Source organism: Hippoglossus hippoglossus, chromosome 15 (genome assembly GCF_009819705.1).
Source record: "Hippoglossus hippoglossus isolate fHipHip1 chromosome 15, fHipHip1.pri, whole genome shotgun sequence".
Lineage (NCBI taxonomy): Eukaryota > Metazoa > Chordata > Actinopteri > Pleuronectiformes > Pleuronectidae > Hippoglossus > Hippoglossus hippoglossus.
In genome coordinates this window covers 1,035,853-1,057,090 of record NC_047165.1, presented here as the reverse complement: position 1 = coordinate 1,057,090, position 21,238 = coordinate 1,035,853, and the positions used below count along the sequence as shown (strand labels likewise).

At 45.2% G+C, this 21,238-nt stretch overlaps 2 protein-coding genes across 2 annotated transcripts; one reads left to right on the top strand and one right to left on the bottom strand.

Annotated features, from left to right (window-relative positions):
* Positions 1-1,152: 1,152 nt before the first annotated feature.
* Positions 1,153-15,600, top strand: mrps5 (mitochondrial ribosomal protein S5). The gene is made up of 12 exons (XM_034609227.1): positions 1,153-1,237; positions 2,262-2,402; positions 2,769-2,894; positions 3,551-3,664; positions 4,207-4,326; positions 6,293-6,327; positions 12,428-12,518; positions 12,795-12,841; positions 13,209-13,266; positions 14,160-14,222; positions 14,853-14,989; positions 15,080-15,600. Exons 1-12 carry the CDS (start codon positions 1,189-1,191, stop codon positions 15,302-15,304), a joined length of 1,206 nt encoding a protein of 401 aa, XP_034465118.1. The 5' UTR covers positions 1,153-1,188; the 3' UTR covers positions 15,305-15,600.
* A 1,214-nt stretch (positions 15,601-16,814) lies between these two features.
* On the bottom strand, positions 16,815-20,023 carry LOC117775417 (myelin and lymphocyte protein-like). The gene is made up of 4 exons (XM_034608528.1): positions 19,931-20,023; positions 17,234-17,401; positions 16,982-17,119; positions 16,815-16,889 (listed from the first exon to the last, which is right to left on the bottom strand). Exons 1-4 carry the CDS (start codon positions 20,021-20,023, stop codon positions 16,815-16,817), a joined length of 474 nt encoding a protein of 157 aa, XP_034464419.1.
* Between the last annotated feature and the right edge of the window lie 1,215 nt (positions 20,024-21,238).

The following is a 21,238-nucleotide window of genomic DNA, read 5'->3' as shown; positions in this document are numbered from 1 at the left end:
TGTTTATCTGCAAAGTTAAATAAGTTGAATGTGCTCAGAATATCTCCTTTAATAACTTTACATCTCTATATAATCACTCTATTTCTCTCTCTGGCCTGAAGCAGCCCACTCAGATGAGCTGGAATCAAACTGCGTCACAAACATTTTCTTAGTGAGCCACTCTTCTGTATTTTCAAGAAAAACTTATTTTATTTTGAATTGGATCAGCACCGTGTTACTTCAAAAAACCAGTATTCCTACTGTTCACTCCTCTGCTCGCTGCTGCACAAAGCCCAGAGAAGTGAGTCACTCTTTTACATAAAGGCCTGAATAAAGCCGCCTTTATGGGGCAATTATTTTGGAGAAACGTTACGGTAGGAAAGGCATTGATTCTCTCAACAGCTACTCCCACCTCCTGCTGTCACACAGCTGGGCAGGCAGCGCGTCCTGCAGCAGCTCCCTGATTGCTCCTCGGCACCGTGCTGCAGGAAGAGGGCTGCAGTGTTCAGGAAACGATCTTGAATAAGGTGAAAATTGAAAATCACCAGTCACTCAGCTGCATTTCAGTCCCGTCCAAAGGCTGTAGGAGGTGCTGATTGGAGGCCTGCTGCACACACTCAGAAACAGCATGTGTGTGTTGACGTGTGCAGTGTTTGGCCTCGTGTGTGCACATACACACGACATGTTGAAGAGCGTCATGGCACACGGCTCCTTGTGCTGTGTTTTGGATGCACACACAATGTAAATAATGTTAATTTTATAAATAAAACGTAAATGCTCGTCCTTAAGATATGAACTGAACTTTTCTTGTGCACATCAGATCATGTGATGGAAGATTTGAGCGTCATCAGCCACGAGGGTTCAAATGTTAGAAGTAACTTTATAAACGATGACATTTTAAAATAGAAAAAAGAGATAAAAGAAGACAATAAATATAACAGAAAGTCAATAAGAATAATAATTTGAAGAAGATGTGTGAATTCAACGTTAGAAATTAAATAGATATCAATTAACAACATGACGTAAAAAATACAATTTAAAAATGTAAATCAATACTGAATGTATTGAAAAAACATCACTTGATGTTTATTTGATTCAAATTATTATTATAAAATAATTTCAAAACGCAGTTTGTCCGAATTTCCGCATTTTTCGTCAGGCGTCGTTCAGACTCCTTGTTGTGCTGCGCAGGACCCCTCAGAATCCAACATGGCGGCGGCCATACGGGTGTACGGTGCCCTCCGCGTCACAGTCGGAGGTGAATAACTCTTCTTTCTCTTCTTCCTCATCTTCATCAGACGCGCACGGTGTTTGCGTCGCGTGTGTTTTTACTGTGCGTGTGTTTCAGATGAAGAGTTTGTTTCCAGGAGGTTGAACTGACCCGGGAGCAGCTCGCTGGGCTGCGGGCAACACGCCGGGGAAATCACTCATATACTTCATATTAATATACAGTTTATTAATAACACTCAGTGCAGGAGACGATCACATGTATGTGTTTGTATGTTAAACTAACCACATTGTGTTGATTGCTCTGTATCGTTATTCATTTTAATAAATATTATAATCGTCCTGTTAATATTTAAATCACATGTAAACCATGTGAATGTTGGTTCTGTCAGTTGAACCCTGTTTGTTGTGTTGCCTTGACCTGATGAATGCCCCCCCCCCCCCCCCCCTCTGATGTAAAGTCCTCCTGCTTATTGGTAGAAACTTGAAACTACACAGTGATTAAAACATAAATACTCACAACTGGAGTATTTTACTTCAGTAATATCTCCAGTTTAACGGAGCCCAGTTTGCCCCTCTGTTGGGAGTTGAATGAGACTTTGTAGTTATGATATTTCACGTAGCACCAACATGGTTTATCCTGTGGAACTCTTCTATAAACACAGGTTTTCAAGGAGCTTCACTCGGGCCGAGGCGGGACAGCGACTCTAGGTTCACGATGTCGAGCAGCTCGTCTCAAGTGAAGCATGGAAGCAAACTGCTGATTCACCGGATCGGCTCCGCTCGGTGGAACCTGGAGAATCTTCTCTGCTCTCGTGTCTTCTGAGTTAGAACAGACTGGAGACGTCTTGTGGTTTAAAGCTTTTGCAATAAAGAGCCACGTTGTTTCTATCCCCAACAAACAGTGATGTGTGATTCACATGGATACCAGTGATGTGCAGTGGGGGGTGCAAACCTCACGGCAGCATCACATACAGTTGTTCATCTCACATTGATGTTCTAGAGCTACATGATAGAGTTTTGACACACCTGTCCGTCTTCTGTCTCCGGTGTAGCTCCACTCCGCAGCTTCGTGGCAGCGGCTCACGTGTCCACGCTGGCGAGCCGAGCCTCGGCTGCGTCCCTCCAGAGACACGCCGCTCCTCCCCCGGCGGCGGCTTGGCAGCAAACCAGACACGGCAGCTTCTTCAACAAGTGTAAGTTCTTCTTCTTCATGTTGGAGCAACAACATCAACACGTGAGAGGAGCAGCACAAACTGAGCCACTTCAACCAAAAGATAGATTTTATACTTCTGATTCAAATGGTTCATGGCAGTTTATTGTTTGTTGCTTCAAGTTGCAGTCAAAACAAAATGGTTTCTTGAATGTTGCTTGTGTCATGTAGTTGATGAGTATTAGCTGAAATATTTTAACATTTAAAATGATATGTTTGTCGAGAACACAAGACATACAGTGTAGAGCTACCGTCAGTTTGTGACGTCTAAAACCATCAAATGATTTAAATTTGTTATGTTATTTGTTGTTGACTTTGTGTGTTTGTGTGTCTGTGTGTGTTTCCTCAGTGACGGCTGAGGAGCTGTGGAGAGGTGTTCTTGCAGAGACCGGGGCCGGAGCCAGGAAGGGCCGAGGGAAAAGAACCAAACGCAAAATGAAGAAAGACCTGAACCGAGGACAGATGCTCGGAGAAGGTGGGACATCATCTGTCAACATCTCGCTGTGTCTTTATATTTGATTGTTTGATATTTTATTTGTGTTAAAATGAGTGTTTCTTTCCTGTGAAGTTTTCTGCTGTTCACAGGTCGTCACACGTGTCTGTGTGATGCTAATGAGCAGCTGATGGACACCGAGCACTAGAATATTCATCAGTTAGTGCTGATTAATTCATTGCGTCGCTCTACCAGGGGGAGGAATTACCCCTCATGCTCTGTCTGTCCCCTTTTTCTACTTTGAGTTGCTTTATTCACTTTTAAGAGGAACCATCCGTCTTCATTCTGCCTCGGCCTCTGTGTGGCACTCTTCACTTTACTGTCACTCATGTGTCGCTCTTTTACATCCACACTCGTCTGACTGGTGTAATGATTTATTCACACAAGGTTTTTAAGACTAATGCTGAAGCTTTTAGTAGAAGAAACTGAGATTGCGAGACTCAGATGGACTAAACATATAAACCACTTCCAGACAAGTTCTACAATTGTAATTTCAGACTGAAGCACATCAGTGGTATTTATGTTCTTATTTAGATGGGAGGTATGTTGTCATATACAAATATGCTGTTCACATAGAGAACAAGCAGCATTGTGTCTGTTCTTGTCTTTATTGTTGTCTTCTCTGTCTGAATCTTCAGGTCAAGGAGGTTTCCTGTGGCCGGGTCTGAACGCTCCTGTGCTGAAGGATGGCGTTCTGCAGAACATGAGTCGAAGAGGCGAGTCTGAGCAGCAGGAGCTGCAGGCTGAGTTAGGTAAGATGAAGACAGTCATACATGACCACGCTGATGAAGATCACAACTTTAAAAACAAGATTCAAGAGCTTTGGACGCTGGTGTTGATTTGATGTAAACAAAAACACATGTGATTTTTAATTACTACCAAGACTCTGACCTTTTCCTGTTGCCTGACCTGGACTTTCTCCTGCTGCTTTCTTTATATGGGGAAGGCAAACTGTGGAACATGTCCAGACCGGACTCAGCAGACATTCTCCTGAGTTCTTGTCCCTTCATAGAACGGACATGATAAATAACAAACCAGTATTTTTCTATTTTTATCAACACCACAAACTGGGAGCTTTAAAAACACAAAGAGCGACTATTTAAAGAGACGGCGTGAGGAATGTGGAGCAGCAGCGCTGAGTGAGATAGAAGTCGTCTGTGATCTCATTTGTTCACAGTAATTACACAGTTAATCTGACAATGACAGATGGAACCGTGGAGCTTCATCATGTTGTGCTGCTTGAAGTCAGCTCCGGGCTCCGGTGCTAAATGTGCCGCTCGTGTCTTTCCTGCAGTGCGTCAGAGGGAGGAGTGGGACAAGAAGAGGAAGATGAAGGTGAAGAGGGAGAGAGGATGGACGGGGAACTCATGGGGCGGCATCAGCCTGGGCCCCCCGGACCCTGGACCCAATGGAGGTAAACCCCCCCCCACACCTACTCAGGGTAGAAACACATGTAACCTTTATTATTTAATACAAAATCATGTCTTCATCCCAAGTTACTGTGAATTACAGACAAACAACTGAAGGCAGATTAAACTAAATGTGCCACAAATACACTGATATGTGAAGTCAGGAATATTATAGCTAATACAATCGTTTAGTTATAATAGTTATAAACACAATAGGTCTCTACATATGTAAAAGACCTAACTAAAGCAATCATTTAATTATAATCTTTAAAATCTTTAAATTAATAATAAAATGGACAGTGAGCCAATGGTGAGAAGCAACGATGGGGGTGATGTGATGTCGTCTGTTTAAACCATTAAGAAGAATACATCCATATTTTGAATACTCCAAATATAGTAAATGATATGGGTTTAAGAAGGAATAAATCCACTGATTTGTCCAAAGTCATAACCGATGTCAGGACTATTCGATAAAACGTCAAAAGATATGGTAGTAAAACAAAGTGACGTCTTTAAATACCTTCTTTTGTCTGAGAAAAAATACAGAAACGAACAAAATCTTCATATTTGAAGGTCTTTGTTCCTCTGTAACATCTCTGATGAGGTTCATACGAGGTCGATCTGTGTCCATCTCCATCACACACACACACACACACACACACACACAATGTGGCCCATTACAACTGATGAAGTGGGACAATGTCCTAATTAACAAATACATCTCTCTCTCTCTTCCTCCCTCGTTTTCTGTGTCACACTTTCTATCTCGTACCTTTTCCTTCTCTCTCCAGCTTCCCAGTCATCCCCCCTTTCTCCTCTCCTCCTCTTTTCTGTTATTCTTCTGTTCCTCCTCCTTCCTTCTTGTCATCTCTTTTCTCTTTTTACTGCCTCAATCAGTCTCTCAACCCGTTTTCCTCTCTCCCCTTCTTCATGATCTATTTATCTCGTCCCTCCCACAGACTCGTCTTATTTCTTCTCTGCTCTTGAACCGAAATGATTCATAAATAAATAACTGTGACGAATAAACTGGGTGTCATTGAAAAGTGAAGGTAGTGCTCAGTCAAACTGGGATTTTCAGCTTCCACCGTCAATTTTTATTTTCTAAATTGATGGAGCAGTTTTTCCACGAGGAACATTTGAATGTAGTATTGTGTTGTAAATAAATAAATAAAGTCCATGAAGGTTTGTCTCCCGTCTGATGAGCTCTGAGGTGAACTGCTGCTGTTTCCTGCTGATCCCCTGAAAGCCTCCTGCTCCCAGACTCAATACAAGTTTAAACCTCAGTCTGTGTCAGAGATGAGCCTGTTGACAGACGAGGGACGAGCCTCTCGCAGAGCACGTCCCCTCGTCCCCTCGTCCCCTCGTCTCTCGCTCCTTCTTCTTGAATTCAGTCTGTCATTCACGTCCTTGATGTCCTTTTCCTCTCGATGCTTCCTCGCTCTCGTCCTCGCACCGAGACGCTCTCTCTCCCTCCTACATGTTCAAACACTTTCCTTCACACGTTCTGTCTGTCACTCGCTGACACACACACGAATACACACGGGGCCCAGTGGCTGTGATGCACAGAGAGTTGTAACTGGGTTGGTCGTCTCTGATCGGGTTTAGTTTCTTTCAGATGGTGTGTGGTGTGTGTGTGTGTGTGTGTGTGTGTGTGTGTGTGTGTGTGTGTGTGTGTGTGTGTGTGTGTGCATGTGTGTGTCTCCTCTGGGCCTTTGAGTCAGCTCTCCTTTGTTTGTTGTTAATTAGTTGGAGGTGACCATGCTGCTGTGGAGAGACAAACATCCTTCAGAGGTCACTGACAATGAAAAGTGTCAACTCGTTGCGCTACTGCAAGGGCTTCTGGGTATTGTTACGCCAGCAGGAGCCTGGTTTAATCTGTTCATGGCGGCTGTGATAGTGTGTGTGTCTGTGTGTGCGCTCACATGTGTTTGTGTGTAACAACAAAACCCTCTCTCCTTCTTCTCTCTGCAGAAACCTATGAGGACTTTGACTCGCGTGTCATCGAGGTGAGTGTTTCTCTTCCCAGAAGCAACACAAGCTGCTTTCATCCAGACCCAACATATTTTTACAGTTCTCATAAAAGCACAACGCACTTTCCAGCCGTTCCTCATACGTACTCTTCTCATGCTCGTCCAAGCCGCTGTGCGCTCTGGGTGAAACCTTGTTCTTCAGATACAAACTGAACTCACAGCTGCACTGACAGTAGAACATTGTGTAAGGTCGGGTTTCATCACACACTACGGAATAATTGTGCCGAAAGCCTCGGAGGAAGAAAGTGTTTTCAAGGAAATCAAAATGGTGAAAGATCCACTGTGGCGTGTGCACATTGATGGTGATGGAGGCGAATTTGTTGAGCAAGGGTGGCTGCAGTTGAGCATTAAACAGCAGATGTTGAAGCGTCAAACAGTGTCGTTTCTAAAAGGTCAGAGTTGTGTAAGTGTGTGATACAAAAGCAAGTTAAAAAAAACACTCAAAAGAAAATGTATCAGCAGAGGAAAGGGTTGATGTTTTTAAATGAGGAGACAGTGTCTCTGACTGATTCAGGACGTTTCTTTAGTGAGCACATCATGGTCCGTACGTTTTATCTACGTGTGTGTGTGTGTGTGTGTGTGTGTGTGTGTGTGTGTGTGTGTGTGTGTGTGTGTGTGTGTGTGTGTGTGTGTGTGTGTGTGTGTGTGTGTGTGTGTGTGTGTGTGTTCTCTCTCTCTGTCTTTGTCATGGTTTATTTAATAACCACTAATGGACCCCACTAACCTAATGCCACAAGGTCTCACACACACACACACACACATACCTTAACCATTGCAGCAACATTTTCTAATTTGACCGTAATTATCACTTTAATCTAATTCTAAGCTGAATCTCAGACCAAGTGCAAAGGCTCCTTTTTACTCAACGTTATACGGAAACGAACGGAGCCTCTGGACTCATTTCATCTGTATCTGTGAACGTCCTCTGAAGGACGAAATGGAGCAGAACTACCAGAACTCCTGGAGTGTAGCCAGGAGTTTGAACGAGAAGATCACAAGAAGTTTCAACAGTGGAGAAACTTTTATACAGAGACTTCTTTACTTACTGAGTGACAAACAGCAGCTTGTTCCTCTCTGTTAAGAAGAACATCATCACAGCCTCCTCCACTGTCGCCATGTTTGTTGTCAGAAACTCTCCAGTGCTGCCCTCAGGTGGATTTATTACCTAACAACCATATCGGTGTAAAGCACTGGTTTGAAACAAACATGTGTCTTTTCATAAACGAGCCTTTAATCCTCAAACTGGTCTTTGTGGTTGTGAGACGGAAACAAACGTCCTCACGTTCCCCAAATGCCTCAAGAAGCCCTTCACAACAATGGCTAGAAGCAACTTCACAACCTTATAAACATGAACTCACACACACCTTAAGGAAATCGACACATGGACGTATTAGCTTTCTATAGACACACACAGGTCTGATATTAATGGAGCCCATTTTATTTGTATCATACACAAATGTGTGTGTTTGATTTAATGTGTGTGTGCTCTTTGGCTCTGTCCATCCTTTTTTCTATCTGTTTACTCCACACACACACAGTGTCAGATAGTGTGAGTCTGTGTAAGTGTGCGTTTTATCAGGGTGTGTGTGTGTGTGTGTGTGTGTGTCTGTGTGTGTGCGGCACTATAAATTCAGGCCTAATGAAATGAGAAAGGCTTCCTGGAATAAAAGTCTTGTCTCCCAAGGACGATGATGCCGACATGTCGTTAGAGAACACGTCCAGCAGGAGGCGGGGGGGGGGGGGGGGGGGGGGGACACGATGTGAGAGTTAAACAGGCAGGAAGTGAGAAGGCAGCAAATATTATACTGGTGAGAAAGTTCATAATTCAATACACTTACATCTTGAGATCAAGTGAAATATTGATATGCAACCATGTGATATTGTGATTCAATAATCAACTTAATAACAATATAATCTCATTAAGTTGATTATTGAATCATTACATTAATTGTGTAGTGGTTGGACCTGGTCTAATGTTACTCAGAAATATAACCCATATAAATAACTCCTAATAAATGCTAATGTAGCTTCACATCTACACAATCTGTTATCATAGTAATAAACTGTGGACGTGTTGTACACAAGCCCCCAAAATCAAATGAAGAACACATAACCTTAACTTTACAAAACACGGCTGCAGATTTCTCATCAAGACAAACCACTCGTCTCTGGCACAGCCTCAGCGTGACGGCCAGTTAGCGAGATGAAGACGAGCGAGAGCGATGAAGACGAGCGAGAGCGATGAAGACGAGCGAGAGCGATGACGAAGAGCAGCGGTAACGGCCGAGTAGAGCGTGAGCGACCGAGAGGAAAGTGGTGGCCTCTCTCCAGCTGCAGCTCTTGGACAGGACTCTGTGATTTCATTAAGAGAGATGGACGGCGCTCGCTGTCAGAACAGGCTTTTGTCTTCTTTTGTTTTTTACCCCCCCCCCGAGCTCAACAACCTTGAAAAGTTCTGCTGAAAGTAAATGGACGACAAGAGCAGCTCTGTGAGAACATTCAATTCGATTAGACGTCGTGTTTTAATAACCAAGTGGAGCCTGAGTGGGGACATGTACCCAACTGTGGATCTGAAGAGAATCCACATCTCCTGTCTCTTTAAGCCCCCCCCCCCCCCCCCCCCCCCCCCCCCCCTCCCAGTAAAGCCCAATCTGCTCTGATTGGCCAGTTGTCCCACTCTGTTGTGACATCATAATGACCCGAGGTATCGGCTGGACGACGGACGAGGTCCTGCAGACTTCGGGCTTCTTGTTGACATATACATGTGTATCTGTGTATCTGTGGGTAAATACTTCCACATATATGAGCTTAAGGTCCATGAGCCATAAACATCAGCAGAGACCAAGAGAATAAACGAGTCATCAGACATGAAGTCCATTAAATACATTGATGTAGTTGGATATCAATGTGTAAAGATTCTAGAATTTATTTTCAGTTTAGCAGGAGCCAAAAAACATTTTCCACTATTCAGTGTGTTCACAAGGTCAAGATATCACCTTCCACCCGAGTGAGAGCGAGGATGTGAGTAACAGTCGGAGCGTGTTGAGTGCTGGCAGAGGCTCGTGGCTCCGTGTGCTCCTCCTCCTCCTCCTCCTCCTCCTCTGAGCTGCAGCGTACAGAACCGACCGGAGGACCAGCAGCAACAGATTGAGGAGAAGAAGAGATGAAACAGCAGCGAGCGCGTCCTCCCACCACCAGGCTGCCGCTCGGAGCAGGGGAACCTGGCCCATCTGCTCCGCTGCTCGTGCCACGCTGGAACTGCTGCATCTTCACCTCAACTGAGGGACGCAAAGCCAAGAGCTTTACAACACGGAGACAACACACACTTCTAATAGAAGCTGGCGACGAGTCGCACTGAAGCATGATTCACAAACACTGGGATCCCATCTGCTCCGGCTCTTTGCAGAGGCAAACTAGAGTGTCTGAGTTCTGCACAAACCTCAACAGTCGGCAACATTTTCAACGTAACCTGATTAGATCAAGTTTTGGTCTGAACCTGACGGGTCCAACTGGCTCGGGTCCATAACTGCCGTCCTTCACAGGCCTCCAGCCACAGAACTTCAACTTTATGTGTTTCTATGTCGTGTGTTTACTTATAGAAACCCAGACTAATTATTATGTGCTCTTCATTATCAGTGTTTTGTGAATTTACAGTCACAAGGAAAAACGAGTACAGTTTGTGGAAGCATCAGAACCAAGTAGAAACATGGCGTGTGCGTGTGCGTGTGCGTGTGCGTGTGCGCCCCCTGCAGGGAGATGTTTTCAGTGTTTTGGTGTTTGCAGCTACTCTGACCCCAATCCTGCTGCAGTGTCCCTGCAGTTAAATGATAAACCCTGAACTGAAGTGTGTGTGTTATGTAACTGCACAAGCTGAGGCCAGATGTAGACTTTGAAGTTCCCTCAGTGGAAACTCACTGGTGACGATGGGAGTGAAGAGATGCTGGTGAACTGCTGCTGGTCCCAGGGGAAGCTTCCTTATAAAGACACAGTCAGCACAAGGTCGGTTTCTGGGTGTCGGGACCTTTCTGTTGATGAGGGGAGACACTAATTCACAGTTTGTAGCCCTGAACACAGACGTGTGTGTTGTGTTGTGTTGTGTTGTGTTGTGTTGTGTTGTGGTGTGGTGTGGTGTGTTGTGGTGGACGAGCGGGATCAGGAGAGTTGCTGTGCTGCTGCCTGTAGAGCTGAATGTGATGACAGTGAAGCTGTGCAGCTGGAACTCGTCTGTACCTCGTCTGTACCTCGTCTGTACCTCGTCTGTTTCTCTGAACACTAGGAGACGATGGAAGTTAGTTTCTGTTTCTCTGTTCTTTTCTGATTGAGTTTTTTCTAGTTGTATTGTCAGAATGTGAAAACTGATGCGTCTGTGATTAATACAGGAGACGTTTATAAAGAGGTTTCTAATTCAGATGAATGTTTTCCTCACATTCACACTTTCCACATTGATTCAGTTTCTCTTTGTGATTCTCCATCAGTTTGTCTTCATCTCTCTTTAAACACACAAACACAACAAGAGCTGCTGAAGGAACAGGAAATCATGTTGGCTTCAGTTTTCTCTCTGAATATAAATATTTGATTTTACTGAATGTTTAACGTCTCACCTCCCTGTTCAACATACAGCAGAGTCCTTATAGCTGATGTGCTACCTGGTGAATACTGTGACACTATAGAGCTGAAGTCAGAAATAACCACAGGAAGGTGGATTCTGAAATTTGATCTCTTTCCCACAAACACACACAATCTCTCCCTTGTTCTCTTGTTCTTCTCTCTCCTCCTCCTTCTCTCTCCTCCTCCTTCTCTCTCCTTCCTCAGCATCTTCTTGTTCCTCATGTTTAATATCAGACCATAAACCCTCTTTGTCTTTCCTCTCATCCTTCCTTCCTCTGTGTCCTTTTCTCTCCTCCTCCTTCTCTCTCCTCCTCCTTCTCTCTCCTCCTCCTTCTCTCTCCTCCTCCTCCTCCTTCTCTCTTCTCCTCCTTCCCTCTCCTCCTCCTTCTCTCTCTTCCTCCTTCTCTCTCCTCCTCCTTCTCTCTCCTCCACCTTCTCTCTCCTCCTCCTTCTCTCTCTTCCTCCTTCTCTCTCCTCCTCCTTCTCTCTCCTCCACCTTCTCTCTCCTCCTCCTTCTCTCTCTTCCTCCTTCTCTCTCCTCCACCTTCTCTCTCCTCCTCCTTCTCTCTCTTCCTCCTTCTCTCTCCTCCACCTTCTCTCTTCTCCTCCTTCCCTCTCCTCCTCCTCCTCCTCCTCCTCCTCTCTCTTCCTCCTTCTCTCTCCTCCACCTTCTCTCTCCTCCTCCTTCTCTCTCTTCCTCCTTCTCTCTCCTCCTCCTTCTCTCTCCTCCTCCTCCTTCTCTCTCCTCCTCCTTCTCTCTCCTCCACCTTCCCTCTCCTCCTCCTTCTCCCTTCCCTCTCCTCCTCATTCTCCCTTCTCTCTCCTCCTCCTTCTCCCTTCTCTCTCCTCCTCCTTCTCTCTCCTCCACCTTCTTCCATCTTCTCTGCACTGTTCATCTTCTTGACATCTATATCTCGTCCCGTGCACCTTCGAGCTTTCTCTCTGCTTTCTGGTGAATTCCTCCTCTTTCTCTTTTTTTCTTAACTACCTTCCTATACCCCCCCCCCCCCCCTCTCTCTCTCTCTCTCTCTGTAGTGCATCAATGCTGCCCCCTGGTGTTTTTAAAAGTCATATTGCAGGTTGTTGATCAGCCAGTGTGGAGTGAAGCTGAATGTGTGATAGATGAATGTCTACTCTCAGATCTGTGATGGTCACTTTAGGATGGATTGACAATACACACACACACACACACACACACACACACACACACACACACACACACACTGGTATAAAAACGTATCAATCAAAGACAGGGACATTTTGACAGCAGGGATAAGGAGGATAATCCTTCATTAGTCCCACAGTGAGGACGTTTCCCATGAAGACATAATCACCTGTCATCTCTTTGATGTTCATATTGTAAACTTCAAGAAGAAGAAATCTCCCAAACTTTTCTTTTCTTGCATCTCAACACACTTCCACACGTCGTGTTGTTGAATCTCTTGTGTTGTTGTGCGATGTTTTCTAGGTGAAGAGTGTGTTCAACATGACGGCCAAGGAGGGCAGGAAGAGGTCCATCAGCTGTCTGGTCGCCGTGGGAAACGGCAACGGAGCCGCAGGTCTGACTCTCTTTGTAATCCCTGTAGTCATGGAGACGAGCAGGAAGTCGTTGTGACACTCACCTGTCTCCTGAGGTCACCTGACGTCAGCGTCTCATCGCACAGAGCAGACTCATCATCAGTGTCTCATTTAACCATCAATAACAATCATTCAACACCATTTGGAAGTTTCATTGGAAACATCTCAATCACACTTTGAAAACACAGGTCTGAGTTCTGAGTTCCTCTGTTTTAAACTGACTGCCCCCCCCCCCCCCCCCCCCCCCCTCCCACCAGGCTTCGCGTTGGGTAAAGCAGCAGATAGAAACACAGCTCTGAGGAAGGTGAGGCCACGCATTCGTTTTGTATTCAAAGCTAAATAATCATTAAATCAATTTCTTCTATTATTAAATTTCCTGCTGTTGTTTTTGATAAAACTGAGTAAAACAGATCAATCAGTGACTAAATGGATGTAAATGCAGTTTGTTACCATGACGACTGCAGCAGTACCCTGAATCTCCACTGGGGGTCGGGGGTCACTGATCGTACTTGGATATAGTACATTAGATATGGCATGTGATAGTATCATTGGTATTTTTTATTTTAATATGACTCAGAAATCTCTGGAGCTACAGCGACAGTTTCTTATTATAATGACATTGAAATTAAAATGAGTTGAATTTCTTTCTCCTGTCTCTCGTGTGACTTCAGGCCAAGAACAGAGCGATCCACTACCTGTACTACATCGATCGATACAACGACCACACCAGTAAGTGTGTGTGTGTTTGTCTGTCTGTGTGTGTCTGTGTGTCTGTGTCTGTGTGTGTCTGTGTGTGTGTTTGTGTGTGTCTGTGTGTGTCTGTGTGTGTGAAGCTTCTCTGACTGTGGATTCACATCCGCCCCTTTCTTTCTCCTTCACTGAGTTGAAGAGAAGTTTTCAGACTTTGAGAGTTTCCACCAACCAGGAGAGTCGTGTGATATCGTGAATGGAAAAAGACGAATGTGACTTTACGATAAGAACCGATGGCGTCTGAAATAACTTCTCTTAACTCTTGTTTCTTTCTCAGTCTCTCCTTCTCTCACTCTACCTGTTTCTCATTTTCTTCCTCCCATCGTTTCCTCTCCTCCTGTTTCCTGCATAATAATCCAACTGAGGTTGAACGTCTTTAAGCCACAGCGCCTGTGAAGCTCCCTCTGTGTTCTGACGTCTCCTCCATCCTCTCCGCCTGTTTCCTCCGTACACACTGTAACTCCGTCTGCTGTTGCAGCATCTAAATCATTAAGAGTTTCCTAGTTCCAGCTGGAAGTGCAGAGGAAACAGGGAGAGCAGAGTGAGATGTTTAAAGAGATGTGACACCAGAACAAGATTTGAACCCGAAGCGGTTCAGCAGCAGCACCTCGCTCCCACTCGGGGACTGTGTGCGTGTCTGAATGATTAATCAGCTCATCTGCTGCGACGAGCACGAGACACTGGTACGTGGACGGACGTGTGGTCGGCAGCGAGAGAGGCTCGAGTCCTGAGAGACAACAGCAGGAAACACAAAGACACAAAACACGTGGAATGATTGTGTCTGTTTAATATTTATGAGTTTGTTCCTCCTCTTCCTCTTCCTCTCTCTCTACAGTCTCTGGGTTCTAATCAGTCGTTCTTCTCTCCAACAGTTTATCACAACATCGAATCCAAGTACAAGAGGACGACGCTCCGCATGAAGAAACAAAACCAAGGTGCAGCTTCGTTCACTCAGCGTCTTGACGGCAGGGTTCAGGTTCAAGAACAAAACGTTGAGGATGAGTCACAATTGAAATCGATTTAAAGTTGGTTAAAGCAGCTGAATGTGACTCAAACAGAAGGAGAAGGATGATATCTTCTCTCTCACAGCTGAGTCAGATATGAGTGACAAGGGTTAGGCTCAGTTCTGTCTCATTAGATGTTTACATCACTGTTTTTACATTACCTCAGTATTTGCATACAATGAAGTGAATGTACATATGTAGTTTTACAAAGACAGTGAGGGACACAGCTTATTCATTAAACACTGGTGTTAGTACTTTGGATTGGACAGTACACACCCAGGTATCTGGAGAAGTGTCGTCCTACAGCAAAGTGCATGTTTCCACCTGGATGATACACATTCAGGCTGTGATGAGTATTCACAGCAGCGGGAGTTTGACTCAAAACAAAGTCACGTTCATTGAAAGAATCGAACATGATGCAACAGCGTGAAAGAAATGTGTGATTTGGTTTTATAATTATTCATTTGTGTACTTTCCTGTTTACTGACTGTTGCCTAGACAACCCAGTACATCGATAGGAAGTGTATTTGTTTGAACGTGTTTGTGTCTCTCCCTCTGCAGGTTATGGTCTTCACTGCCACCGGGCTGTCATCACTCTGTGCAAGCTGATCGGGATCCAGGACATGTACTGCAAAGTGGACGGATCCATCAATTACCTGAACATCACCAGGGCCCTCTTCACCGGATTAGCCAATCAGGTGAGGATCAGCACACAACCCGGACCCATTGACGTTGTACAGCAGGATGTCGACTCTCAGACATCTGTCTCTTCTTCCGTCCACTTGTAGGAAACACACCAAACTCTGGCCAACAAGAAGGAGCTCCACGTGGTGGAGTTCCAGTCGCAGCGAGGCCCTCTCCCCGTGGTGGTGGCGAGTCCTAAAGACGGGGCTCGATCGGATCCGGATCCCGAGGACGAAATCCCCAACACCCGGCTGCACTGGGATGACGTGAAAGCTGCTCAGGGAACCAAGCGCTCGATCTGGGCGGGGGTGAAACGCACCATCTGGTAGAGCAGCTGATGAGCGGACTCATAAAGGCTGGAGCTGCTGATGGAAGCTCTGAATTCTGCTTTCAAAGAACTTCTTCTGTTATTACATTTCTGATTGTGTCGCCAATCAAGGATTAAAGTTACACGTTTCTCAAAATGGAGACATCCAGTTTGACATCATTCTGCAGCTGCACCTCACACAGGCCGATACCCGGGTAGATCTTGTTGTGCTAGAGATCAATACTTCCTTTCTGACTGACATAAATGTGGAATTGTTCTGATATAAATAAAGAAACCTGTTGTTGAAGCATTTAAAGATTCATGTTTTATCTGTGAAATAATAAACTGTGACAGAGTCTTTCCCCTCTGTCCTGACAGGGAATCTCTACAACCCTCTAAATAATCCAGATTATTTATTAATCTTAATAGAAGGAAGAAGTTCTGATCCAATCCATTGAGCAGACGCTGGAGTATGTTACTGGACGAGTAGAAACCTGCTCGACCTGCAGATGGTGCTAGAGATCAGAGATGATGCCGCTCCACCTCTGATCGTGTTTACCGGCACGTTTCCACGACTCTTATCCTGCTTATCCACTTTCAATATGAAAAAGAAAAGTCAATATTAACTCTGTGTCTGTGAGACTGGATTCACACATCACACATGAGTGTAGGAACAAAAGCATGTGAAGGGGAAACGTTGAATTAGTTGAGAGGTTCCTGGACAAAGTGGAGCAAACAAACGAGGACACAGCAACTGTTACGTCTGTATCTCGTTTTAATCTTCAGAATACAAAACCTTATTTCAACCAGAAATCTTGAAGAAATCCTGGAGCTTCTTATCGAGAAATTATTTCTGAAAAAGTGAAAAGAAATTGGCGACAGAAGAGAAACATATTCAGACAAAGTTCTGTCAGTGATACTGTGAGTGAACAGGAAGATTCTCCGATGGATTCAAGTGATGAACAGAAATGTTTCTAACACAATTCATATCATATCAAATTCATTTAATTAATTTGTATTAAATATTTGTTGTAAAGGCTCAACATAGATAATAATTTGAAGAGAGATTTTCTCACTAATAATTAGTGTGTTACCGTGACGGCTCAGTTTTAATAATAATATTTACTCTGTATTCTTTAGTCCATTAAAATGACTAAAACTTCTTCTTTTGATAAATAATGTCAGATTAAAGGAGAATTCACTGAGTTGTTGGTTCACAAAAGTTATTCAAATTTCACCAGTTTCAGATTTGAAATGATCGATCAGATGTCGTTTGTTTACACACAAAGATGTTTCCCATGTTCAGCTCTTCATCTACTTCCTGTTCACTTTGTGTCTCATGTTGCATCTTCACCCTCAAGTCATGAGGCTCAGATCCTTCATCTTGAATCTGAGCAGGTTGACGTCACTTGTGGGTCCACACACACACACGCACACTCACACGCACACACACACACGCACACGCACACGCGCACTCACGCGCACATGCACACCACGTAGACACACACAGGTTTGAGAATCGGCGTCTGTCCTCAGAAGTGTTTCCATCGGATGGCGGAGAGGATGGCGTGCAGGAAGTAGAGGAGTGTGGCCAAGAAGGCAAACACCTGACACACAGAACAACACAATGACTGTGAGGCGAAGATACTGTAGTTATTGATTATTGATTATTGATTATTGTTCTCAAACCAGTTCTCACCACAGCAGCGATGTCAGTCTGGTAGATTCTAAACTCCACCAGATTTGTGGATTTGACTTCCTGCAGGAAGGTGATGAAGGCCAAGTCCACTCCTGCGCTGAGGTAGAAGAACGCTGCCAGGCCGTGGTACGCAAAGTCCTGCACACGCACACACACACACACACACACACACACACACACACACACACACACACATTAACAACATGGCCACAGCGGTCACATGTCCCGTCTCTTCTGATTGCCCCCCCTCACCGCAGCAGCCCAGCCTGAGCAGCTCTTGTGAGCCCCGGCAGCGAAGACGATCAACCAGAGGAAGGTCACGACGAAGCAGAAGACGGAGACGAACATCACCCAGGCCAGAGGGTTCGGAGGGGCCACGTGGGTCGATGCCACCAGGATCCACACCAGACCCCCGGAAATCTGAAGAGCGGAAGGAACCGGTTGATGTGTTATAACTTCTCCAACTGTTTCAAACCAGTGGAAAGCTGCCTTTTCACTGGGATTAGTACATTTGGGGGAAGTTTCCCTTTTGTTGCAAAGAGATCAAAAGGAAATCAAGGCTTGTTTGATGATTTCACATTTACGGGGTTTTATACAAGTTGTGTGAAAACCAAACCTCCTTCCAGACAATCGAAACAAAAAGTAGAAGCTCGGGATCATTGAATGAGTTTCGAGATGAAGTCGACACGTTCAAACGTTTGTTTCCAGACGTCACAGTTTATAGTACGAGCCTGAAGAACAAAGCTCCCGTGTCCAAACCACAAACTGAAGGAGTGTGTGTGAAGGTGTGGACACACACACAGTTAAAGGCTGTAAAGCATCGTAAAGGTTTCTCACTGTTTCGTTCTGATGTCGTCTCCAAAAGCCGTAAAACCTCGACCATTTCCGTCCGTGGTGAAAGGTCTTTACTTATTTATGTACATATTATCTGTGTTTGTTATTTAGATTCATTTATTTTAATGTAAATATTATCTGTGGTTTTATTTAATTGTGTTTATTTTTTAAATGGATATATTCTCTACATATTTTTCTTTATTTCTTTATTTGTATTATTTTTCTTTGTTCTGTGACACTGGCAGCAATCACCTGCTGGATGATGTGTGCAGGTGATGTTTGGTTAAACCTAACCTGACCTTCACCAAAGGTCACCAGCCTCTTCGAGCCCAAGATCACTTGTTAATTCCAAACTTAAGCCGAGATCTACATTTACATTACATTACATTACATTACATTTCCTTTAGCTGACGCTTTTATCCAGAGCGACTCACAGTCAGTGCATCAACCATGAGGAACAAACCAGAACAACAAGAATCAAGAAAGTACTATTTTCTTCAAGAAAGACAAACTACACTTTAGTCTGAAGAGGTGTGTCTTCAGTCTGAAGAGGTGTGTCTTCAGACTGAAGAGGTGTGTCTTTAGTCTGAGGAGGTGTGTCTTTAGTCTGAAGAGGTGTGTCTTCAGTCTGAAGAGGTGTGTCTTCAGTCTGAAGAGGCGTGTCTTCAGTCTGATGAGGTGTGTCTTTAGTCTGAAGAGGAGTGTCTTTAGTCTGAGGAGGTGTGTCTTTAGTCTGAAGAGGTGTGTCTTCAGTCTGAAGAGGCGTGTCTTTAGTCTGACGAGGTGTGTCTTTAGTCTGAGGAGGTGTGTCTTTAGTCTGACGAGGTGTGTCTTTAGTCTGAGGAGGTGTGTCTTTAGTCTGACGAGGTGTGTCTTTAGTCTGAGGAGGTGTGTCTTTAGTCTGACGAGGTGTGTCTTTAGTCTGAAGAGGTGTGTCTTCAGTCTGGAGGAAGATGTGTGGACTTCCTGTCCTCATGTCCATGTGGAGCTGGTTCCACGTTTAGGAGCCAGGACAGGAACCAGTCGTGATGTTGTTGATATCTTCCAACAAACCCACTCAGGAGGGTCATACTTATTATTTTTTGCAATTTCTGTTAAAGGCTGAATGTACAATAAATAAATATACACAAAGAAAGGCAGTTGTGCAATTTTTTCTATTCAATGCACAATATTCAAATTAATATCAATTAATATTTACAATGCAAAATATGTAGCTTCTCAGTTCCACATCATGTTCTGTTTTTACATTTAGGCTTTGATTTGAATATGGCCAGAAATAGGATTATTTCCTTGTATGAAAGAAGTCCCTTGTACTCAAATAAATACCAGTACTACCCAGTATGAAGCCGAGCAGCTACCGCTCCTGCAAATATTTCACAATAAAAAACCCTTTTGAAGTCAAACATTTATGCTGCATAGCTGAAGCACACGTCCTGTTTCTTGTAAATAAAAGCAGAAATAAACCTTTAGACACTTTAACGTCTTCCTCTGTGTTTGTGTTTCCAGTCTGAGCGGTTTCTATCCTTTGTGTCTTTCTGGGAGAAGAGGGTCGGACACATTCCTCCTCAGATGAGTATCACAGGTACAGTACGAGTGAAATGTGAGATGAGACTCGAGGGCTCCTCCCATACGAGGAATATCGTTCATCATCTCACATTTCACCAAGATGCACCGGTTTTAGAATCAGTTCATGATCAGGCTTCACGTTATATTTATTCAGAGAATTAGAGAAATAAGACAAATGCTTTTTGTAGCATCTGTCTGAGGTCGTGAAGTTATCACATCATGATGAGTTGTAGCAGAAGATAAAAGTTCATCATCAGAGTCTGTCAGTTACTCTTTGTCTCTTAAAAAGACTGGAAATCTTCATCTGTTTGTTATGATCAATGATTTGTTTTCATTCTGTGATACATCAGCACTAAAATATAATAATAATTAAAGGTTCAGAGAAGTTAAAAATAGCTTTTGCATCATTTCTTCTATCTGAAATGCTTTAAAATAAAAATCTGTTCCCATTTTTAAATCCTGAATTTGAAACCAGGGAGAATAACAATACAAAAGGTGGTAAATGTTTCCAAGGTCAAGCTGCTGTGACCTCAGTCTCCGTCCACTCACCAGCTCAGGCAGGTAAAATATATCCGGGGCCGTGGTGCAGATCCCCAGTCCGCTGGGCAGGCTCCCCATTGGCTGAGTCGTGGTTGCAGCCATCTCTGCCTGATCCTTCACCAGAGTCGACGGTTTCTCCTCTGAGCTAACGGAGCGGCGGCAGGTGGAGCCGACCCTTATGGGAGAAACCTGTTCTGCTCCTGTGGGTAAGAGACAGCGTCCACAAAACAAGCAGGACACACCCTTCAGCTGGCAGCGAGGCCGCCGGGTGGTGGACAGGAGGCAGTGAGGCAGCGAGGCAGCGAGGCAGCGAGGCAGCGAGGCCGCCTGGGGTGGACGGGAGGCAGCGAGGCAGCGAGGCAGCGAGGCAGCGAGGCAGCGAGGCAGCGAGGCCGCCGGGTGGTGGACAGGAGGCAGTGAGGCAGCGAGGCAGCGAGGCAGCGAGGCAGCGAGGCAGCGAGGCCGCCTGGGGTGGACGGGAGGCAGCGAGGCAGCGAGGCAGCGAGGCAGCGAGGCAGCGAGGCCGCCTGGGGTGGACGGGAGGCAGCGAGGCAGCGAGGCAGCGAGGCAGCGAGGCAGCGAGGCCGCCGGGTGGTGGACGGGAGGCAGTGAGGCAGTGAGGCAGCGAGGCAGCGAGGCAGCGAGGCAGCGAGGCCGCCGGGTGGTGGACAGGAGGCAGTGAGGCAGTGAGGCAGCGAGGCAGCGAGGCAGCGAGGCAGCGAGGCCGCCGGGTGGTGGACGGGAGGCAGCGAGGCAGCGAGGCAGCGAGGCAGCGAGGCAGCGAGGCCGCCTGGGGTGGACGGGAGGCAGCGAGGCAGCGAGGCAGCGAGGCAGCGAGGCAGCGAGGCCGCCTGGGGTGGACGGGAGGCAGCGAGGCAGCGAGGCAGCGAGGCAGCGAGGCAGCGAGGCCGCCGGGTGGTGGACGGGAGGCAGCGAGCCGCAGGAGGGACATTCTTATTATTACAATAATCACCCAACTCTGCAGTTTTCTTTTTTTTGTGGAATTTTTATTAACTTTTTTTATTTTCTTTATATTCTTGAGCTAAAAACGTCTCTGTGATAATTAAAATCCTTTAACAGGAGTTTTTAGATCTTCTCCTTCTTTCAAATGTGATGTGATGTTTTGTTCGTCCATCGCTCATTAACATAAGATAAACATGGAAGATATGACGCCTCCCCAAAAGTGAAGCCAAAGCATCTTCATCGCCCCCTGGTGGCTGTCTGCAGTATGGCTCATGAACCCAGCCTCCTCCCTGTTGGTGGATGGGACATGGACTGACTTGCGATTGGTCGAGCACGTGTACCAGAAGAAACTTG

What these genes read in the sequence shown, in the direction of transcription:
- LOC117775417 (XM_034608528.1), bottom strand. Translation starts at nt 20,023, where the DNA reads ATGGCTGCAACCACGACTCAGCCAATGGGGAGCCTGCCCAGCGGACTG. An exon ending in TATTTTACCTGCCTGAGCTG is followed by an intron (nt 17,402 to 19,930) that starts GTGAGTGGACGG and finishes TCCGCTCTTCAG; the next exon opens with ATTTCCGGGGGTCTGGTGTG. An exon ending in GCTCAGGCTGGGCTGCTGCG is followed by an intron (nt 17,120 to 17,233) that starts GTGAGGGGGGGC and finishes GTGCGTGTGCAG; the next exon opens with GACTTTGCGTACCACGGCCT.
- mrps5 (XM_034609227.1), top strand. Translation starts at nt 1,189, where the DNA reads ATGGCGGCGGCCATACGGGTGTACGGTGCCCTCCGCGTCACAGTCGGA. An exon ending in TTGACTCGCGTGTCATCGAG is followed by an intron (nt 6,328 to 12,427) that starts GTGAGTGTTTCT and finishes GATGTTTTCTAG; the next exon opens with GTGAAGAGTGTGTTCAACAT. An exon ending in CATGAAGAAACAAAACCAAG is followed by an intron (nt 14,223 to 14,852) that starts GTGCAGCTTCGT and finishes CTCCCTCTGCAG; the next exon opens with GTTATGGTCTTCACTGCCAC.